At 32.4% G+C, this 21,969-nt stretch overlaps 2 protein-coding genes across 2 annotated transcripts; both read left to right on the forward strand.

Annotated features, from left to right (window-relative positions):
- The first annotated feature begins 70 nt into the window (after positions 1 to 70).
- On the forward strand, positions 71 to 4,158 carry LOC114193224 (probable pectin methylesterase CGR3). Its single transcript, XM_028082947.1, has 7 exons — positions 71 to 215; positions 340 to 508; positions 599 to 638; positions 731 to 772; positions 2,783 to 3,157; positions 3,614 to 3,669; positions 3,849 to 4,158. The coding sequence occupies exons 2-7, from the start codon at positions 398 to 400 to the stop codon at positions 3,999 to 4,001; spliced, it is 777 nt and encodes a 258-aa protein (XP_027938748.1). The 5' UTR covers positions 71 to 215; positions 340 to 397; the 3' UTR covers positions 4,002 to 4,158.
- Positions 4,159 to 9,410: 5,252 nt separating this feature from the next.
- Positions 9,411 to 21,764, forward strand: LOC114193972 (CSC1-like protein RXW8). Its single transcript, XM_028083984.1, is given in 13 exon segments — positions 9,411 to 9,871; positions 11,209 to 11,567; positions 11,835 to 11,981; positions 12,442 to 12,505; positions 12,603 to 12,812; positions 13,714 to 13,896; positions 17,697 to 17,995; positions 18,624 to 18,844; positions 18,847 to 18,899; positions 19,167 to 19,445; positions 20,456 to 20,689; positions 20,776 to 20,956; positions 21,554 to 21,764. Coding segments are annotated over 12 exon segments (2,241 nt in total). The 5' UTR covers positions 9,411 to 9,871; positions 11,209 to 11,289; the 3' UTR covers positions 21,646 to 21,764.
- Positions 21,765 to 21,969: the final 205 nt, after the last annotated feature.

Here is a 21,969-nt window from a genome sequence, read left to right on the forward strand (position 1 = left end):
CATTCTGAATCACCGGTTCGACACCGTTGGATTCCACCAACCGACACTCCAACATCCTCTTCACTTTTTTTTTTCATCATTGCCATTGCGACGAGAAAAAAAAAAATAACACTTTTTTTTTGTTATGATTCTCTCTCTTCTTTCTATTTGTATTGCGTGCAACTCAGATCTAGCGTTTGCAGAATGCAAGTTCTGTAGGATTGTTTCGTTTATCGGTAATTCCTGAGTTTTGGTTCCTTACGCGTTTTCAGTGCACTGATGTAGCTTTCGTCGTGTTTTCTCATCGGCATTGTGGTGAAAGCGTTTTTCATTCACGTTTTTCTGATTCGTGTGTTGCAGATTAATGCAACTAAAGCAACGCGTTTGTGCTGTAAGAAGATTCGAGAATTGAAAAGTTATGTCCAGGAGACCGGGGAATCCTGCTAGAAGGTTCGGTGACAATGGCGGTGGATTGTTCTCCTCGAAATCTAGGTCGCCGCCCGTTTTGTCGATTGCACTCGTAGTTATGGTGATTTTTTTTTTTTGGATTGACTTAATAAGGTGCTTTTACTTTCGGTGTTTTTTGTTTCTGATTGATTTGTTTTTGGTAATTCTACAGGGAGGTTTGCTTGTCATTGGTTATTTTTACCGGGGCTCAGGTTTGTTCTACATTTTTTGTTTTGTTACTTAGATGTGCTTTTGGCTTGCTTTGTTTATCTATGCAATTCAATGTCACGTTTTTATTTAACAGGTGGATTTGGCAGCCGTTTAGATTCTGTTAGCAGGCTTGAAGGTAGTTTCTAATTTTTTACCTCTCTTTGCTGTGAGAATTTATTACATGGTCCTAGATCACTACGATCTTGACCAATTTACATGTGAGAGGCACTTTCAAATTTAAAATTTTGGCTACCTATTACTTTGAAATTGGTCGGGACCATGACAGGTAATAATCTTGGATCGTGTAATAAATTCTCCTAGACTGTGATTTGTTTCACCGTCAATTTCTTTGTCTATTTAAGATACGAATAGAACTTGTGTACAGTCTCTTAAGTACTAATTGTGCTGATATCTTAATTGGAATGGGAGTTTTACCTTGACAGTTTGCGTAATACTTTAGCGCAAACCTTTATTATGTGAATTATATGGTATGATGTAAGTAGAATTATGCTGATATTTTAGTTGGTTTGCTATAAGTGTGTAGAGCGGATAAGTTCGTTGATGACTATGTGAGGTTAATTCCTAGTTAGCAGAGAAGGTTTTTGACACACTTGATGAATTTCGTTTAAGTTGATGTCTTAAGCAACAAAGCAAGGTTTTGTCATTTAATTGGACGTGCATGGTGGAGCTTTGTCACAAGTGATTGTTTTCTCATTTCGTTTGAGGTCTATGCTCGACTGATGACTTGCTGCATCAAATATGATTTTTTTGTTGTTGTGTTTTTTTGAAGTGATCAAGAAGACTTCAAGAAGACTTTCTACTCTTTGGAATCAGAGGTGTTTCTGTAATGATAAAATTTTTATGGTGTTAAGTTTCATGATGCTTTTCTCTTACTGAGTTGTCCATTAGATGCTTAGTGCTGCATTTGAATCCATAGCATACAACTGCGTGGCTACTTTCTTCACTGTAGGAGTTTCTTCTCTGATTTGTTGTGATATAACTAGACATATGTGGTTCTTTTTGGGGAAAAAAAAAGAGAAAAGAACAAATTGGTCAATAATTCATTTTTTGTTAGACTAACAGATTAAAGGTGTTGAGTTATTTCTCTTTATTGAAATCTTATTGACTTTTATTCATGTCCCAAAGGTTGAAAATCTGCACTTGTACATCCTTTTTTTCTTGTGATAGTATGCATTTTGTTGAATTGAGATTCTTGAAAGATAGCAACTTATTCCATAATATAAAGTCCATATTTCTTTCTCGAAATGCATTTTCTACTGTCCTTTTCACTGTTTTTTATTGCATTAAACAGAAAAAATGTTCGTTTGGCTGTAGGTGTCTTTTTATTCTAGTGAGTTGTTTTATCTAGTCTTCTTGTTGAGGATAGTGATAATATGATATTTTTTTCTTGTGTCAGTTGTCATCCTTTGAGTTGTATATTATTGCTGTGACACTTCCAGTTGGGTTCAGACTGACTGCGTATAACTTATGATGACCATCTTCATACAGTTAATGCAAAACAGTCCGAACATATATACAAGATTAAAATACTTGAAGTTGCTGACACTAACTGGATCTTTCGTAATGAGTGTTCTATGCATTTGTCCTACCGTGTAGTAAACAGTGTTTATCAATGATTTACATCTTATCTGTGGTTTCCCTGTTTTTTGTAACGGCATTATTCTAAAGATTTGATGATAGGTAGAATAGGTTTCATGGAAGTTATTTTCATATTACTCCAGTTTTCTTTGCTATTCTAATTTGCTGTTTACAATACTTGCATATTCTCGAACAGTGATGAATTTTGTTAGTATTTGGGTTCAGTGTTTGGATATTTGGAGATAAGGAGATGGGATTAGATCAAAGGAAGAAGAGAAGGAGGTGAAGAGCATGATAGATAGTTTTTGATTTTCCTTCCTTTTGTTTGGATGATTAAAATCCTCCCAAGTTGGGGGAAACCTTTGAAATGTTCATAAAAATTGAATATATTGGTTAGAGGATCACATGTTAATCCCTTTTCTCCTTGATCCAAATATAACCGAAAAACCGTGACCTAGTGGTATCTATCATATGTTTCATCCAGTTATCCTTACCTTGAATTCACTTCTAGATTTTCTGTAATAATCTACATTACTTCCAAGTGCAGGTGATTATTTGTGCAGTGGAGAGGTCCAACAAGCGATTCCCATTTTACAGAAAGCATATGGAGATAGCATGCATAAAGTTTTGCATGTTGGTCCTGATACTTGCTATGTGGTCTCTAAATTGCTGAAGGAGGAGGAAACTGAAGCCTGGGGAATAGAACCATATGATATAGAGGAAGCTGATAGTAGTTGCAAAGCACTTATCCATAGAGGCAGCGTGCGTGTGGCTGATATCAAGTTTCCTCTTCCATACAGGCCGAAATCTTTCTCTCTTGTAATTGTTTCAGATGCTCTGGATTACCTTTCTCCAAGATACCTCAATAAAACTCTACCAGATTTGGTGAGGGTATCATCCGATGGTATTGTAATATTTACTGGTAAGAGCATTCCATGGAATTTAATGTAGGTTCCCATCAATGAATTAAATTTATTCTTCTGTCTGAAGAATTTATGTGAAACTTAGCATTATAGGTTTTGATAGACCTAAATAGTAAATGGTGTCAGTTGATTCATGTAACTGATCCCACTCTGATCTAGCTGTTATTGAGTCCAAAATTTTGGTTGTTATTGTTGGAGTGAATCATCCACTATGGTATTAATATGTCGAGCATAAATGTTGTTTGAGGTAGTGTCTTTGTGCTTATGTGAACACTTGAACTCCCTTTTATTTGACTTAGAAGTATGATTTGCTTTTACCGGTGTTAATGTTGATGAGTTGTTGGGAGCTTGCGCTTTAAATATACTGCTTTTTATGTTCCTTAATAGACTATCTTAGCAATAGTCAAATAATCTCTTGGTTCTGTCACTGACTTCTGATGAAATCTATATTGAAGGTTTTCCTACCGCTCAAAAGGCGAAGGTAGCGGATGTTTCTAAATTTGGAAGAGCGGTGAGTAGATTTTGCATGAAGAATAAAATGTTATCCATATTTTTTTTAGATATATTGATGTCAATTACTGGGGCTGGGTGCATGGAGGTCCTTGGTCCTAGACCTACATATATATACCTTTCATTTTTTATACATATTTAGAAAATTGGGGAAAAGTTAACGGATTCGTCTTGCTTCAGGCCAAGATGAGAAGTTCATCCTGGTGGGACAAGTTTTTCCTCCAGATTAACTTAGAGGAGAACGAAGCTGCTTCTAAGAAGTTTGAACAGGCTTCCACCAAGAGTTCGTATATTCCAAAGTGCCAAATATTCCACTTGAAATCACTTCATTGATGTATGGGATGGTACAGCATTGGAGATCTCTTAATGTTGCTTCTCTATTTTCATTTGAAACAATTCCTTCTATAAAGGTAATTTAATTCTTTAAAATATACTCGCCTTAGATGGAGTGCATCAATTCTATTAATAGATTTTTATTCTTTGAATTCCAGCCCCTGGCTGCAAAAGACAAATAGTTAAATATTTAACTAAATTGGTAGTTGAATTAGGCTATCTATAAGTAAGTTGCAAATATTCCTTCTTTTGTTGAGATACAAATTAAATAGATGTCATCATATGTTCTTGAGTAATATGTCAAAAGGTTGGATAAACCACATTGTTTCGCTTTAGTTTACTTCAATCTCCACACCATCACTGTTGTAAGCAGTAAGAAATATAATACACTTTTTTTTTTAATATTCTTAGTCGAACTAGTTGAACGAATATAGTTTGATTGTTTGGTTATGTTTGGAGAAAATTTATTTGTAAGCATAGGTTAGAAAAATACAAGAAAATAATGACATTATTTTTTTCATGCGTTAAAAATTAAATTTAGTTTTACATTTTATATGGAATAGCTTGTACAATTAGTTTATAGAAATATTTTTTGAAACAAATGCATGTTGTGATTTTGTTTATTTGCTTTCACAAAATGTTTCTTCCTTTTCAATAAAGAGACAATTTTCTTTAGTTTTTTAAATAGCATTTCTTTAAATAAAATGCTTTATTTTGTTAACTAATTAAAATACAGTGCAATGACTAAAACAAACAGCATAATATTAAATCTCTAAAGCTTAAAATGTTTTATTTTGTAGAAAAATAAAATTGAATAACATCTATACCAATGTTTTATTTTTGTTAAAAATTAAAATAAATCACGCAATGGCTAAAACAAATAGCATAATATTAAATGACAATAAACAAATAGCATAATATTAAATGACAATTTTAAAATACTAGTTTGCTGGTAACTAATGATGGCGTGTGTCGATGCAAGGTTATTGTTTTGTACAACAGTTTATTTGATCTGAATATAGTTTTTTTTTTTCTTTCATAATTTTTTTAATTTTAAATATATATTTTTAGGTTATCGTTGAAAGGCAATTTATTTTTTAAATATGAACTGGATTTTATTTTAATAGTATATAAAATCTAACTTTTAATGATAATATATATAGATTTATATGGAATGAAACATGTGAAATATGAAATTCTTTTGATAACTTTAGGTATGTTTGTAAAATCAACTTCTAGCTGAATGTTGAAAAATTAGTTGTAAGCAAAAAGTTGTTAGTGCTAGTTTATTAAATAATAAATATATGCTAAAGTAACTTAAAATGTAAAAGAATAAATATATGGACATATTTATATGCTATTTTTATTTTATGATTAACTAAATACTTTGATACGTCTATAACTTTTGTGTATTATAATTATTTCTTCTTTTTTTTTCTCTCTTCGAAACTGAATATGAAGAACTGAAGGAATCATCAAATCAGATTACTTAAGAGTTGAATTTTAAAAACCTACTTAAATAAGTTACTTAATCAATCATGTTCATTTTTCTTAAACTAAATTTTATCTACCCTAAAGGAACCTATATGTAACAGTTTAATTGCATTAAAATAGATATGTACGAACTGATTGACCTAAAGAAGTTTTATAAATGAAAATTGTCATTTTATTACATTTAAAAATTACTGTAACACTATACATACAATTAAAAGAAGTAATAGTCACTTTATCCTAATTATAAGAAATCAAACTATATTGTAATTTATGATATATTCGAAATAAATGCAGATAAAGTGTCTGAAATGGACTATTGGCCGACATGAAACTACGTGGATGTTAAGTGAAATGAATTATTGAGGGAATGGAAGTATGTAATATTAACCTCTTACTATTATAATTTATCAGATCTTTACTGTGTTTTAGGATGAAATTTTTTGTCGGATAATTTATTTTCTAAATATTTAAGTTGTTTTATAGTAATATATATTGTTTAGACACTAAATTTTAAAAATAATTAAAAAATTCAAAATTTATGGATTAATTAATTAAAAATTAAATAAATTAAAAATTCAACTAGAAGCTAGAAACATCTTAAATTTATGTTATTTTTATATTTTCTTTTTTATTTTACCTTGATTTTCAGAATCCTCGTCTCCACTTTAGTTAGGATGTCAGAAAATATTTATTTCAAACTGAAGTGGTTATAATTATTTTATTTTTTGTAATTTCTGACAAGTTATATTTTAAACTTTAAACTTTAAATCTTAAACTCTGATCATTAACATTATTTTTTTACCAATGATAAACATAATTTGTTTTTGTTAAAAGTTAACATATATTTCCTATTTACATTTAATGTTAATGAGGTTATTTTTAACCGATATCAATTAAAGCATGAGTTGAAATTACTTTTCAACCAGTGTTAATTAAGATTTTTTTCTAATCAATGTTAACATGATTATTTTTTGTTGTTTCTTCCTCCATCCCATCGAAATTGTTTCCGCAGTTCATTAAATATGTGAATTTCTAGGTTTTGTTTTCTGAAATACACTAAATCAGTTCTGAAAAAATATTTTCGAAAAACACACATCAATATTACGAATCCAGATACCAAATTTTCACCATTCATCCTATTTTGGATCAAAATCTTCAGAGAAAGTCTATATTTACTTCCTGAATTTTGGCAAAAAATTGAAACTCGTTCTTGATAGAAAATTTGATAAAATTTAGTTCCCAAACTTTAAAAATTAATAAATATAGTCCTTTTAATCAATTACGTTGACTTTTTTTTAACGTGTTAAATGTGTTTCATTCATTTTAATATTGAAGTTGTTTATGTCGTTTGACACATTTTTGACTTAATATTTACTGAGAAATGTGTTCGAAACCTAAACAAAAAAGTTAACAAAATTGGTTAAAATGACTATATTCATTCATTTTTAAAGTTTAAGGATTAAAATTTATCAAAGTTCATGGAATAAAAATATACTTTAACCCTTTTATTGAATGAGAACTATGACAATCAAACTATTTTTTTTGATATATATACGGGAGTTTCTTAATCACCTAACATGATATGAGTTACTCTCCAATTAATATTTTCAGAATTATTTATCTGTCAATATATATTGATGTTTCAAGAGTTCTTTCAATCAATGTAGTAAATTTCTCTCAATGAATGTTAATAAGATTTTCTTTTTCAGTTAAAGTTTGTAGAAATGATTTTTTGCCATTGTTTGCAAGGTTGAAATTTAATTTTTTTTTATATTAAGTAGTAATTGAAATACTTTATCTTACTAACGGAAATAAAAATTTAATAAATTTCAATCGTTATCTAAATAAAATATTTAAAAGAATTAAACAAGTTAAAATAATAGTAATTGAAATAAATGTATATAAATTACAAATATTTCTATTCAAATACAGAAGTTATGTAATTTTGGTGAATATATTAAAACAAAATAACCTGAATTAGATGAGTCTCCTCTTTACTTAACTATTACGAGATTAACTCACGATTAAATTTTGAGTAACAAATTCCAAGACAATAAAAGAAATCAAAGTGTCGGTGAAGAAAATTGAAAATTCAAATTTTTGTTTATCTTGTATTTTTATAACTTTTAAAATATTTAAAAGAGTTTTCAAAACATCCTAATTGATTATCATTTATGATAATAAATTATCATTAATTAAGTAATGAAATATACATATTAAAAATCAATTATCTTTCAGAACATACCTACCTATTTAACCAATTGTCCATTATATAATTAATTTTCTCTTTATTGTAATGCATATTTAATTATTTAGTTAATAAAATAGTTTACTATATTATTTGGATTACATTTTTATTATAATAAAATTTATCTTAAATATATTCTTCTCAAATTTGTATTATATATTGTATATTGTATTGTATATACTATTCTCTTGATACACAGTAGTTACCGAAAGTTGAAATTGTTAGAAGAAGAACATGATACTAAAGTCAAAAGGACTTATGATGATATTGATGTATGTTTATTTATTGTAATGTTATTTATTTTATTGATAAGAGATAGAGATAGAATAAACTTTTCAGCATGATCTCACCTTTTTTTGTATTTATTTCTTATACGAGGCAGTACTAATGTCGTATATTGTTACAAAAGTAATGTAACTTTTTTTTTTCTTTTTATATATACTTGTGTGATTTACAGGTAAAAAGTATATATTTATATTCTTTGTAAACGGATAAACTCCAGAACTTACAACTTTACCTAAAGTCAAAATGTACCACGACAAGAAAAAGAGAAGCCATTTTCTATATATTTATTTTTTATTTGAATACATTTCTCGAAACTTCTTTGACATTCATCGCATTATGGAAAAAGGGGCTGCGTCTTATGGAAGCACATGCTATCATGTGTTGATTTATTTGACTTCAAAGCGGTGTGTGATTTTGGACATAAGAATTTTAAAAGCATTTGAGACAGATGGGTTGATTATATTTGACTTAATGCCACCACTATTTTCAGATTAGATTTGCAACAACCTAACAATAAAAAGGTTTTTGCTCGAAGGTTCCTTAAATTTTCCATCCAAATATATCTTTTCTATAAACAAGGTTAGTTTTCGGTTCATACGATAAATCTCATATTTCTTAGAAATTAAGTTTAAATATTTTTACCTGTTTTTTTTTTTATTTCTTTAAAAAAATTTTAAAAACAAAATGGTAATTAAATTCAAAAGCTCCAAAACATACAATACTTTAAAAATATAAAAATACGGTGATTTTTCCTGATAATTTATCACCAATTTGGGTCAGAATAATTTTTTTTTCCGTCAAATATTGTCCTCCGTATATTTAATTTTTTGAAATGATAAATAATTTAAATATTTTAAATTTGCAGTAGATAATTCTATAATAAAATAGAGTAATTTTGTGTTCCGTGATTTTTATGAATAGTTTAGAAATGCCTAATTATTAAGGAGGGGAATGAGTTCTAAATGAACACGAAAGCCCATTTCCTGCAATTTGTTCAATAGTGGGCCCATGGAAGCTTTTATGGCGCGCATACCAACACGTGTTTTGAGCCCACAACTTAGCCATTCAAGTTGAAAAACAAGAAAGACTATGCTACGACAAGGCACAACAATTTTAAACAAGGCCAGAAGCAAGGAACCAATAACGTCATCAAGATCCACGTGGGAAATCACCGATCGAGCGGGTACATGGTTGTGTCATGGTCTGCGATGCAGCGTATAGAACACGTTCTCCTCTGTAGCATGTTCGAGTGGGTTAGTTACACACTCGCATCACGCACATGAGGTTGGCGTCTCGGTGTCCGCCACGTGGCGAAGCCGTTACTCCCGCTTTCGAATTTCATTCTAATATATCGATCAATCATATTATACGCTTCCGAAACGCGATTTCGTAACGTGGCTTTTTCTGATTATTACTTCTACGCTTAAGTTGTTTGCGTGTTGGCTGGCTGCTCAGAGAAAATAGAAGAGAGATAAGGAACCAATTATGCAGTGGGACTGAAAAACGAAAAAGGAAAAAAAGAAAGGAAGAGAAAAAAGGGAAAAAGAAAAACAAACAAACACACCCCAAAACTCAGGGATTCATTTTGTTCGTTGCCTTTGAATCAAACCCTTCGCTGTATTATTATAAACGTGCGTTCTTGTGAAGTGGAAGCAAAAGCAAGGCTCGCGGCATTGCTCTGCGAGTTTTGACTTTTAAGCGTCACCTAACCTTCTTCTTCTTCTCCATCTTCTTCATTTTGGTTTTTAGCAATTCAGCATTTTCTCTAATCTTCTGGTATTCCACCACTGTGCATCGCTGATTGATCTTCATTGACGTGTTGCAAATGCGCATCGCTGTGCAGGTACATTATGCCTCTTTCTTCTTTTCTTCTTCGGATTCTGATTCGGATTCGGAATGTTGCTTCCTTCTAGAATCGTTTCGATTTGTTCTCTTTCATCGATTCATTTAGAGTTAACCGTTTTCGTTTTGTTTTTTTGTTGCTATGGAGTTTTGTTTAATTCAGAGTTGTGTGCCTGTTAGTGTTTGGTTTGAAAGCTGTGTTAGTTTGAATCTGTTTCGGCGATGCGTGTGAAATTCTGAATCTAGTATTGTTGGTTAGACGGATAATAACTGTAGGGTTTATAGTTTGTTTTATTTTACTAATTAGCGAAACTGATAGTGATTTACTGAACTGGTTGTGCTTCTTGTCTTTTTTTTCTGTCTTTTGCACCCTGCGTTTTAGTTTGTTTACTATTCATTTTTATTTCCTCTAGCATGGGAACTAAATATGGTTTTGCGAATTTCATATCGGATTAACAAAGTAGTGAAATTGAGCATTCGGAAGTGTGTTTGAGATAAAATATTTTGTGAATTTCTCTAACTTAGTTTTAGTTGTTACAATTGACTTATTCTCCACCCCTTAAATGTTAAGTCGAGTACTTATTGTAAGTATGGGTGATCAAGTAAAAAAACTGATGTTTGATCAATTCAAATTGCCGTTATGGTGCATTATTTTCTGAAGAACAATGGAATTTTATTTGTAAATAAATTCAATAATACGAGTTACGTTGTTTAGTGGTTCTAAACTCAACTTTTAAATTAGCTTTTTATTAGTACCTGATAGTAAGTTGGAAAAGGTATTGAGAAGTCTATGAGGCTTCACTAAGTAACTTTGCACACTCATGCGTAGTGCTCTTGTCAAATCCTTCATAACTTGCAAGCGGATAAGGTTATGGAGCTTGAATGTCATTCATCACTAATTCGTATTATTGTTATTTTTAATTCCTCTCAAATTGCAAGTTGCATAGTGGATTTTTTTCCTAAGATATTATACGGTGTGATATGAATTTAAGGCATGTATCTTCGTTAGTCAATGTGCCAAAGTAGAAATGTTCTCAAAGTAAATAAATCTTGCTTACAGTTATTTAAGGTTCACTTCTTTAGCTCCCAGAGAGTGTGTCTTTTTTTATAGAACTTTCAAATGATATATCCTTTTTTATTTTTATTTTTTTCATTTCGATCTTCCGTGTCTATGTACTGTTGCATATTGTGGAACAGTAAAAATTCTCATAGTTATTGACAGATATCATACTGCACCTTAACAAATTAGTAAAAGAGATCTTTCAATTTTGCATTGTTGAACCTGCTCAAAGAAATTCATTCTTACCGAGATATTGGTCGGAATATATACTATTTCAGGTGATGGGCATGATTTGGATTTCTAATGTCTTTCTTACGGGGTGATGAGATGCGTCTACTTTTGAAGTACAGTGAGGAGGGATGGACATCAATGCTCTTCTAACTTCTGCTGGAATTAATATTGGTCTGTGTGTGGTGCTCTTTTCATTTTATTCCGTATTAAGAAAACAACCCAGCAATGTTAACGTGTACTTTGGAAGGAGACTAGCCTCTCAGCATTCAAGACGCGTTGATCTCTGCTTAGAAAGATTTGTTCCCTCCCCTAGCTGGATACTGAAAGCATGGGAAACGTCTGAGGAAGAGATACTAGCTATTGGTGGCTTGGATGGTGTGGTTTTTGTGAGGATGCTTGTGTTCAGGTTGTTCAGTTCTTCAAAGATCGAATAGCTTTATTTGTGTGCCTTATGTTATTTTTATGAAGCTGAAAAAAAAATTGTTATTTTAACGAACGTTGTGATAGGGTGAATTGCTTTATTATTTGTTAATTTTTTAATCTGAAATCTACCAAATTTTAACCTACCAATTATATTTAAAAAGCGTATCAAATAAAAAAATTAAGTCTAAAGCAAATTTGATTGTCCATCTTGTAACTTTACTAACTGTAATGTTGACGTTGTCTCCAACAGTATCCGAGTGTTTTCCATTGCTGCTGTCATTTGCCTTGCTCTGGTGCTTCCTATAAATTATCATGGTATGGACAGAACGCATAAGCATATACCTTTTGAGTCGCTGGAAGTATTTACCATTGAGAATGTCAAAGAAGGTTCAACGTGGTAAGACTTCAGAGTTATATATTACTTCTCAATTAAAGTTTTAATTATGTTAATTCAATTAGAATGTCTAATGATGCATACAAGTTGAGAAATACAATAGAAAATATATATTAAATTACTTGAAGTTTCATAACCAGTAATGAACTACGCTCTCAAAGAATAATGTGGATCTGCATCATCATTTGACTTTTCCTCCTCATGGATGAATAAACTACTCAACTTTTCTTTACTGGGAAGTTTATTTGTGTTGTTTTTCTCTTCCAAAACAATAAACATGAAGTGAGTGCAAGAAAATGCGATATTTTGAGTTTCGATTGATCCAGACCTTAATGTATTGTGTTTTTTTTTTTTCCTTTTTCATTTTAAGATGTCAATAGAGTGATAATTAGTGATCTTATGCAGAAATGCACCCCTAAACTGGTTACTTATAGTCTGTTTTTATTCTCTTGCATGTCGTCAGGCTTTGGGCTCATTGTGTTGCGCTATACATCATAACATTCTCGGCTTGCACTCTTCTGTACATTGTAAGGATCTGAACTTATCTACAACATAAGCACCTCTACCATTTTTAGTTTTACTTTTCCATGTCTTAAATATTGATTTGTCAGTGTTTATATTTAGGAATATAAGAGCATTACTAATTTGAGGCTACTGCATATTGTTGGATCACCTCCAAATCCAAGTCATTTCACAATTCTTGTCCGATCAGTTCCCTGCTCTTCTGAAGAATCATACTGTGAAACCGTGAAAAGGTTCTTTTCACATTACCATGCATCAGCATATTTGTCACATCAAATGATTTATAAGTCTGGTAAAGTTCAAAAACTGAAGGTGGGCTTCCTAATTCCTTTAAATATTTTCGTTTTCATTTGAGCGTCATACTGCTTGCCAATTTTATATTTATGTAAAGTTCATTGCTTAGATCACCATCACTTTGTGAAGTCATAACTGTCAATACGTGTTTTTTCCAGTAATCTATCAGTTTAAGATGGTTATTTGGTTTTGTTGGGTAAGCTTAAATGTGAGTTGTTGCATTTAATAGTGTTGGTAGAATTAAAGTATCTTAGGAAAGTGAAAAAGTTAGGAGTGCATCTAGTAATGATTGTGGTATGCAATAAAGTTCATTAGTTGTGGTTGAAGGGTCATGTCTAAAGGCCAATATATAGACCATGTACTGCTCATTGTAAATTATAGCAAGTTATAATATACAAAGTGTTTTATCCAGAAGACTTGTTTGTCAACATGTTCAAGGTAGGAGAACAGAATAAATGTTTGTATGAAAATTATAACCTACATGTTTTTCATTCTCTAACTCTATGCAGTGGGAAGTTATTTGTCCTTCTGTTTGTAGTGAACTTGAAATTTGTGGTAATTCTGTCAAGTAGAAATGGAAGTTACTTTCTCCTTTTTGACATTCTTGAATTTACATTTAGTTTTCTCATACCATTATATTACTAGTTATACTCGATGAAAATGAATGTTAGGCTTTAAAGGGATAAGAAAAAGTTGGTGTAGCCAAAATAAGATGTTAAGATGATGTGTGGTCAGTCACACAAGAAAAGAAAGATGTTTTATATAGGGAGATATTGTTGTGAAATTCAACTATTAAAGTATGTAGTTATTATTTTATTTTATGATCTTTAGCGTCATTTTTATTTTCAAAAATATAAACTTGTAGTACTCTTGTTGACAGAACAACTATTTATAATTTATTCTAATCTTCTTCCACCAGGATGATGCTGAACATGTATGTAAGGTACTTAAAAATGCTTCACTGGACAAGACTTGTAAGCCTAGTTTTAGGCATTGTTGTTCTGCAGCATCAACACATTCTTTCAAGAAGTTTGCTATCGGAATGGATAGTGCTAATGGTGGAGCGGACAATACTGACATGAATTTAGAAACAACGAAAAAGGTAACTTTTTTGGCTGGACTGGTTTACTTCCGTGGTTTATGTTCTTATGTCATAAACTTTCTTTTTCATTATTTGACGTTAAAATACCATGTTTGGAAATTGACAATGTGATCAAGATCCATTAACATTGCTATAATTCTTTATTTTTTCTATTTTGATTTTTAGTGATAAACAACTCTGGTTCATTGTTGTACGTGACCTGTAACCAATTTAGACAGGGAAAATTTTAATCGAAACTAATTGCGTACAGATGTTTGTCCAAGCCATGAAATCAAAAGTAATGTATGGTTGCCTTTTCAACGAGAATGTTGAAAAGGAAGTTCCTAGTGACATGGACGAACAAATAATCATTGATGTAGCTGCATTCTTTTAGGTCGTCAATTCGAGATATATAAGCCATTTATGAAGCTAGACATAGGAATGATCTTTGGTGGATTAATTGGTTCTTGACATGCTATTTGAACCTTTTTGTTTGATCTAGAGTAAGGTCTGTTAGGTAAACATAAATGAGGATAGTTAGGGAAATGCAAAACATAGGAATGTTTCTTAGTAATAATTATGGAGTTCCTTAAATTGTACTTTGGTAGTAGATGGATAGCTACCTTTGGGACTAGGAGTTCATTAATAGTACTCTGGTAGTAGTTGAGTAGATGTATTAATTGTATTTTGGTAGTGGTTATATTAAATGTATGTTGTTGAAGAGACAAGTTAAAAGGGCCTATAAAAGTTTCATATAGCAAGTCATAATCTCAAAAAGTGTTTATCCAAAATGACTTGTTGTCACCTAATTGGCATCAGAGCTTGAGAGCCTGAGCGTCTGAGTACTTAAGAAAGAGTGTTTGAGAGCTAGGGAGTTTGAGCGAGATGGTCAACCTAGCAAACAGTATGCCCTTGCCAAAGTTAACAAAGGACGTCAGCTATGACAACTGGAGTTTGCAAATGAAGGCTCTCCTTGGTTCCCAAGAAGTATGGGAAGTAGTTGAAAATGGACCCCAAGAACCAACAGACATTGAAGAACATACAATTGTCCAACTTGTTGTGCTGAGAGCAACACGAGTAAAGCACAAAGCACCTTTGTATGCGTTGTACTGAGCTGTTGATGAGTCCGACTTTGAGAAAATAACAAATGCTAAATTTTGAAAAGATGCATGGGATATATCGAAGAAGGCTTATCAAGGAGATCATCGTGTAAAGTAGGCCAAACTTCAAACTTTCAAAGGCAAGCTTGAAAGCATGAGGATGAAAGAAGTTGAAAGAGTTGCCTAGTATATTTGTCGTGTTGAGACAATAGTGAACCAACTTGGAGGGAATGGAAAAACGTTGCCCACTTGCCTAGTGGTGGAGAAAATCTTAAGGTCATTAATTGATGACTTTGAGAATATTGTATGCACTATCGTGGATTCCAAGGACTTTTCAACACTCTCGGTGGAAGAGCTTGCTGGATCACTCAAGGCGTATGAGCAACGAAGAAGGAAGAAGAAGGAGAGTCTCTCGAACAAGCACTTCAAGTGAAGACAACATAGAGGAGAAGAAGGCATCTTATACTTATACTCAGAACACTCGAGGCCAAGTGGTATAAAAAGTGATCCTGGTGATAAAAGTCGGAAGACAAGAAGAAGACAAAGAACAGTACGACCAACAAAATTGGTGTAGAAGAGGATAAGGTCCATGGAGAGGATGTCAGTAATGCAACTCAAAAGTTGAGTGTTTTAAGTGTGGCAAATTATGGCCATTGTGCAAAGGAGTGCTACTCAAATAAGTGTTTTAGTTATGGTAAGGTCAGACACTATGCAAGGGATTACCGATCCGAAAACAAGAGGGAAGAGATGATCAACCTTCTCATAGAAGATGTTGAAGTGTTGTTGATGATGGAAAGGTTTGAAATCGGTCTAAGTTCAGGGACTGTTCATACTGAAATTGGAAGCTTAGATGACCAATACTGTAAGGGAAACGACAAAGATTGCGGTGTTGCAACGAGAGCATGATGAATTGGTGAAAGAGAACATGGTAAGAAAGGAAGAGATCAACAAGTTGAAAGTAGAGCTTGATAGTTTGCGAATCTGGAGGGTGTGCAGTCGTGCGAGGCGGTAAATGTGGGTGAGGTTATAACATCAAGGGTGGCAAATCTGGAGACAAATGTGGCTAGGCTAATCATGATATGATATTGGAGATCAATCGTTTCATCGTGCAACACATGGAGAGAGTGTGGATGGAACTCAATGTGAAATGAGTGAGACAATCAAGAATGTTTATGAAGGTGATACAAAAGGTTGTGGAGAAGAAACTCAAAGAAAAAGATAAGGAGATTCAACACCTGGGGAAGCTCAATTGGGTGCTTCAAGACAAAGTAAAGAGTCTCAGAGCAGAGAATAAGATATAAAGGGAGTTTGCACAGAACAATCTAAAACAGGAACTTGCCATGTTAACAAGAAGAATTGCCATCACGACATGGTTGTCCCCGCCAAGTAGAATATTGGAAGTAACAACCGAGGATCAGAGGAGGTGAAAGAGAATGAAGTGAGTGGAAACATAAACCAAAACGGTGGTGTTGTGGTAAGAAAGATGTGCAACGAGTGTGAGGACAATCAAGGTAAGGAAGAAGAAACAAATAAAAAAACAGTTGAAGTTGTCATGGCCAGCGGTAGCAGCAGGATCGACAACTATAGTGATTTATGTGTGCCATGGAAAATGGAGGTATTTTCAGATGGTCAAAGAGTAACCAATCAACAATTGAAAAATGGGCTAGTGCTTGTGGCAAGACGAAATAAAGGATAGAAGATCCATTTAAGTTTACGGGGAGGAGTTTTGTTAGATAAACTTAAATGAGGATAGTGGTGGAAATACGAAAGATAGAAGTGTTTTTAAGTAATAATTATGGAGTTCATTAAATTGTATTTTGGTAGTAGTTGGGTATATGTCTTTAGGACTAGAAGTTCATTAATACTAGAAGTTTATTGATAGTATTTTGGTAGTAGTTGGGTAGCTGTATTATTTGTATTTTGGTAGTAGTTGTATTAAATGTATGTTGCTGAAGAGTTAAGTTAAAGAGCCTATAAATACTGCATGTAGTACTCAAAGTTTCATACAACAAGTCATAATATCATAGTGTTTATCCATGAATACTTGTTGTCAACAAGGTCTTTCCAACACCCATTATTTGTACCTAATATCCAATATGACATACGAAATTTAGTAAGCAAATAAATCTTATTACGTGAAAATTGCAATAGTGATTCAGTAAATAAATATGATTGCATGGTAGACTTAGTCTTAGCATTGTTCATGTTTCTTATCTAAATGACTCCTCTGTGAATGAGTGTGCTACAGATACTATTGCTGTTGCTACTTAATAGCGCGAAAAATGAAAATTTCGAGAAGAACAAGTATACTTCTGGGCCAATTGATGATACATGCCTACTCGGTGAAAAATATCTGAAATGTTTTTTTTGGGAGTGAAAGTTCACTTTATATTTTGGATTGATTTGCGACTCTTTCAATCTTATTATTTTTGTTTTGAATTTATCTCATTTAACTTCTTGGGAGATTCAAAATAGGTGTGATGTTTCCTACTTGTATGTTAGCGACGTATTAGTTGAAAAAAAATATGTTGTCATTATATTTATTGTCCGGTTCTTTTGGGTGCTTATATTTTATCGTTGTTTGTTATATTAAGGGATGAAATCCATGCCCCATTGATTTTCTATTTTCATTTAGTAGCTGTAGAAGTATTTCAGATTGTGATATGTCAACAAATGTTTTGTGTCCACTAGTTTGTGATTCATGTTGGACCTTTGATACAGGAATGTGCCGCTGCTTTTGTATTCTTTAAAAGTCGGTATGCTGCTCTTATGGCTGCAAAGGTACTGCAGACACCAAATCCTATGTTATGGGTGACAGACGTAGCTCCCGAACCACATGATATTTATTGGTCCAATATTTGCGTACCATATAGGCAACTTTGGATCCGTAAGATAGCTACACTTGTGGCCTCTATTGGCTTCATGCTCGTGTTCCTTATCCCTGTTACATTTGTACAAGGATTGACTCAACTAGACAAACTTCAGAAAATGTTCCCTTTTCTGAGAGGGATGCTTAAAGAGTAAGATGTTGCGGCATCTATAAAGTGACTAATGTCATGGACTCCTATACTCTTATAATGACTCTTTTTCTTTCACATGAATCATACTGCTTTAATTTACTTGATGAATGTACAACTTCATTTTGATAAGCAATACAACTTTTAGTAATAAAAAGTACAAAAAAGAAATTGATAAATATATCTGTAGTTTAAGAACAAGTAGCCACTCAACTAGTAAACTATGTTGGGATATGTAACCACTTGAGAGATAAATTATTCATGAACTATTTTTTTCGAAAAATAAAAGTTGTTTGGAATTCTACCAAGCTTTTAAATACGATATTTTATCAGGGTTTAGCCTCTAGGTTATTATCATGTCAGCTGCTTGTTTGAAGTGATAGCGTAAATTATTCACACACAACTACAATTTAAAGTTGGTCATTGATGGTTCTTCTACTCCGCCTATTCTTAGCTTATAATTTCCCACAGAAGCAAAGTCTAAAATTTTGTATTTACATATGCCATGCTTCCTTTTCAAAATTGAAATGATCACAAACTAGTACAGAGAGAGACTTACATGGAATTTGTAGGTGTTTATTTATTATCTAAAATGCTATGAAGTTCACTATAAATTGACTCATTTTTGCAGGAAACTTGTGAGGCAGGTGGTGACTGGTTACCTACCAAGCGTGATATTGGTTTTATTTTTGTGCACAGTTCCACCTATGATGATGCTATTTTCTTCTGTGGAGGGGTCTATTTCTCGTAGTGAAAGGAAGAAGAGTGCATGTTGTAAAGTCTTGTACTTCACAATTTGGAACGTGTTTTTTGTTAATGTATTTACTGGTTCTGTTATCAGTCAGCTCTCGGTTTTTCTAGCGTAACAGATCTGCCTGCCCAACTTGCCAAGGCAGTGCCATCGCAGGTGATATATCTTAGTTCCTACAAAAATAGTCTGATTTTTAATCTCAAACTTTATTTAGATTTATTCTCATATGTTAAAGTATTCTTATATTATATTGTATTAGAAATGATTTATATGCACTTGGACATATTAGGGATTTTAGCAACGCTGAATAATGTACACACTTGTTATCTTGATTCCCATCTCTACCCATTTGTGGAAGAAATAAATAAGTAACTCTTCTGTAATTAGTAATTCATTTTGTTTTGGCCTTGTCATGGTGTACAGGCTACTTTCTTCACAACTTACGTTTTATCGTCTGGTTGGGCGAGTTTGGCATGTGAAGTTATGCAAATTTTCCCTCTTCTATGCAATATTTTCCAGAGACTCGTACTCAGACTTAAGGAAGATGCACTCGATAGCAGCCTATCTTTTCCGTACCATACAGAAGTTCCAAGAGTATTATTGTTTGGATTCCTCGGCTTCACTTGTTCTATTCTGGCACCCCTGATGTTGCCCTTCTTGTTGTTCTACTTTTTCCTTGCTTACCTTGTTTACCGAAATCAGGTTAGTAGTACATCTATCACGAGTTCATCTAATCTTTTGCTCATTATTAAGTTTATTGCATTTAATTATTTGGTTCGCATAAAAACTCAACTAATAGGAACGTTTTTAGTTTTTTTACGTTTTATCTAACAAACTTAGCCATACATTATTACTAGATTTGGGTAGTGATTGTTTCCTAACAATTTATATGATTTGAGTGATTAGTTATCGAAGAATATGTGAGAAGTTAATTAGTTGCAACAGAGATTTTTTTTTTTTGTTTTGGGGAAAAACAGGGCGAGAGTCAGCTTAGTCTAGTTTCTCATATGAAACAAATATAATAAAAATGAATTGACTAAGGAAGCCGAGAGTTATTATAACTTAATGATTATTGCTCGAAATAAATTTTATTAGTAAAATATTCTCTTTCAAATGAAGAGATATGACCGAACGATGTAAATTATATTGAAAATTTTGATCATGATATATTATTTTCATATAAAATTAAAAACTAGTTAATGGCATCATGGTTTCTTAAAAAACTGATATTTTTCAAATTTTTAACCATAAAGCCATGATTTAACTATTGTGTGTATTTTATCATCGTTGTTAGTTTACTTAGAAAAGAAATTGAACTCACAATCTCTCCAACTCTTTCTTCCAAACCCTTCAAATTAATTTTATATCTTCCAAATATTATTAATATTGATATTAAACCCACGACTTTTCCACCTTCGTTCCAACTTTTGTCGGACCAACCTTATACTCAAATCCACCTACAGTCAATTTTGTTTAACTACAAGTACCCCGATGGAGAAAAGAAAGGAAATTACTTGTGTATCACTACATCTTTACATTCAACTGTATTTAATTTGTTTCTAAGATCCTAACCAAAATAAATGATGCAGTTCATTTTATGACGTCAAATGATGCTTATTTTACGTTCCTTCCCGTTAAAACCTGTCAATGATTCTTTGATTTTTTCTTAACCAGCGCAAAAACCTTCCACTAAACATAATTTTTCTGTTCAGATTATCAACGTGTACATTACAAAATATGATAGTGGGGGACAGTTCTGGCCTATTGCTCACAACACCACCGTGTTTTCGTTGATATTTTCTCAACTTATCGCGCTGGGGGTGTTTGGACTTAAACGCTCATCAGTTGCATCTGGATTCACCATTCCATTGTTGATTGGTACGCTTCTATTTCATCAGTATTGTAGGCAACGGTTTCTCCCAATATTCAAGAGCAATTCAGCACAGGTAAAACTCCCTTTCTCCCTGCCCCAGTCCTCACCATCGCCCTTGTCTTTCGTCCAACCCTTTTGAATTAATCAGGCTTGCTTTAGATTGTAACTGACATGGATCTGAGAGATGAGCACAGCGGGAGGATGGAAGAGATTTATGAGCATTTACCTGTAGCCTACAACCAGCCCAGTTTAATGGAAGATGACTCAAGCCAACCCCAATGCGTCAAACGTCACGGGGACATGGACAGAGGTCAATCTTCATCGCAAGATATGGAAAAAGGTTTGTTTTAATATTAAGAGTAAATTATACTGTGATAGCTCAAATTGCAAACCATATTCCTCATCTTGGAATCTATGTATTAACTGTTTTAAAAACATTCACATTCCTTTTTCCTTTTTTATTAAACTAATTTCTCTTCATTGCTTAAAAAACATTACACCGTGTACTTCCATTAAGAGTAAATGTTATAAAGAAGTAAAGAAGATCATGTACAATCTGAAAAACTCTTGTGGAATGTCAGTGTAATTCACTGATATTGTGATTTCCCTCTTTGAATGATGTTTATTAACTTAACTTTTCTTGGTAGAAGGTAAATAAGGTGGAGAGGAAAGAAATAGATGGAAAATAAAATGAGTTTATTTGAGAATAAATAAAAAAGGAGAGAAATAAAAAGGTGATATTAACTCATTATATTTCCTCAATTTCTTATCCATTTCCGTTCACCTATTTACTATTTATCTATTTCTTTTATCTATCTTAAATTAAAACACTTATATTTTTACTTTATTTCTTATTTTTATCCTTCCTATTTGCTACTTATAATTTTGTTTCCTTTTCTCACAAACTGACCCTTGGCCCTGTTTGTTTTTCACTCAGGCAAGGAGCTTTCTCAAAAGGATAGACCACGCCCAGTACAACGCTCAGTGAGTTTGAACTCGGATAAATCTGTACTTGGTTTAAACCTATGAGTACTCCGAAAATGCTGTACATTGTATAAGAAATATCATGACGTGCACTAAAGGTGCCTGTGCATGAACAATTGTTCAAAATATAGATGAAGATGAGAATCACTTGAGATATACACATATATGTTGTTCATTAATTTTTTAGTTGTAAATAGTTTTCTTTTAAAATGAGTTCAATTAAATGTAAATAGACATGTAATAATACAACATTGTCATCAAAAGTGAAGTAAATTTCAGAAAACGGTGAAATTGAGATACGGCAACATGTATATATCTTTAAAGGATTTAATTTGCATTAAGAAAAGGAGCTTCCAAATTAAATTAGAA

Source organism: Vigna unguiculata, chromosome 8 (genome assembly GCF_004118075.2).
Source record: "Vigna unguiculata cultivar IT97K-499-35 chromosome 8, ASM411807v1, whole genome shotgun sequence".
NCBI lineage: Eukaryota > Viridiplantae > Streptophyta > Magnoliopsida > Fabales > Fabaceae > Vigna > Vigna unguiculata.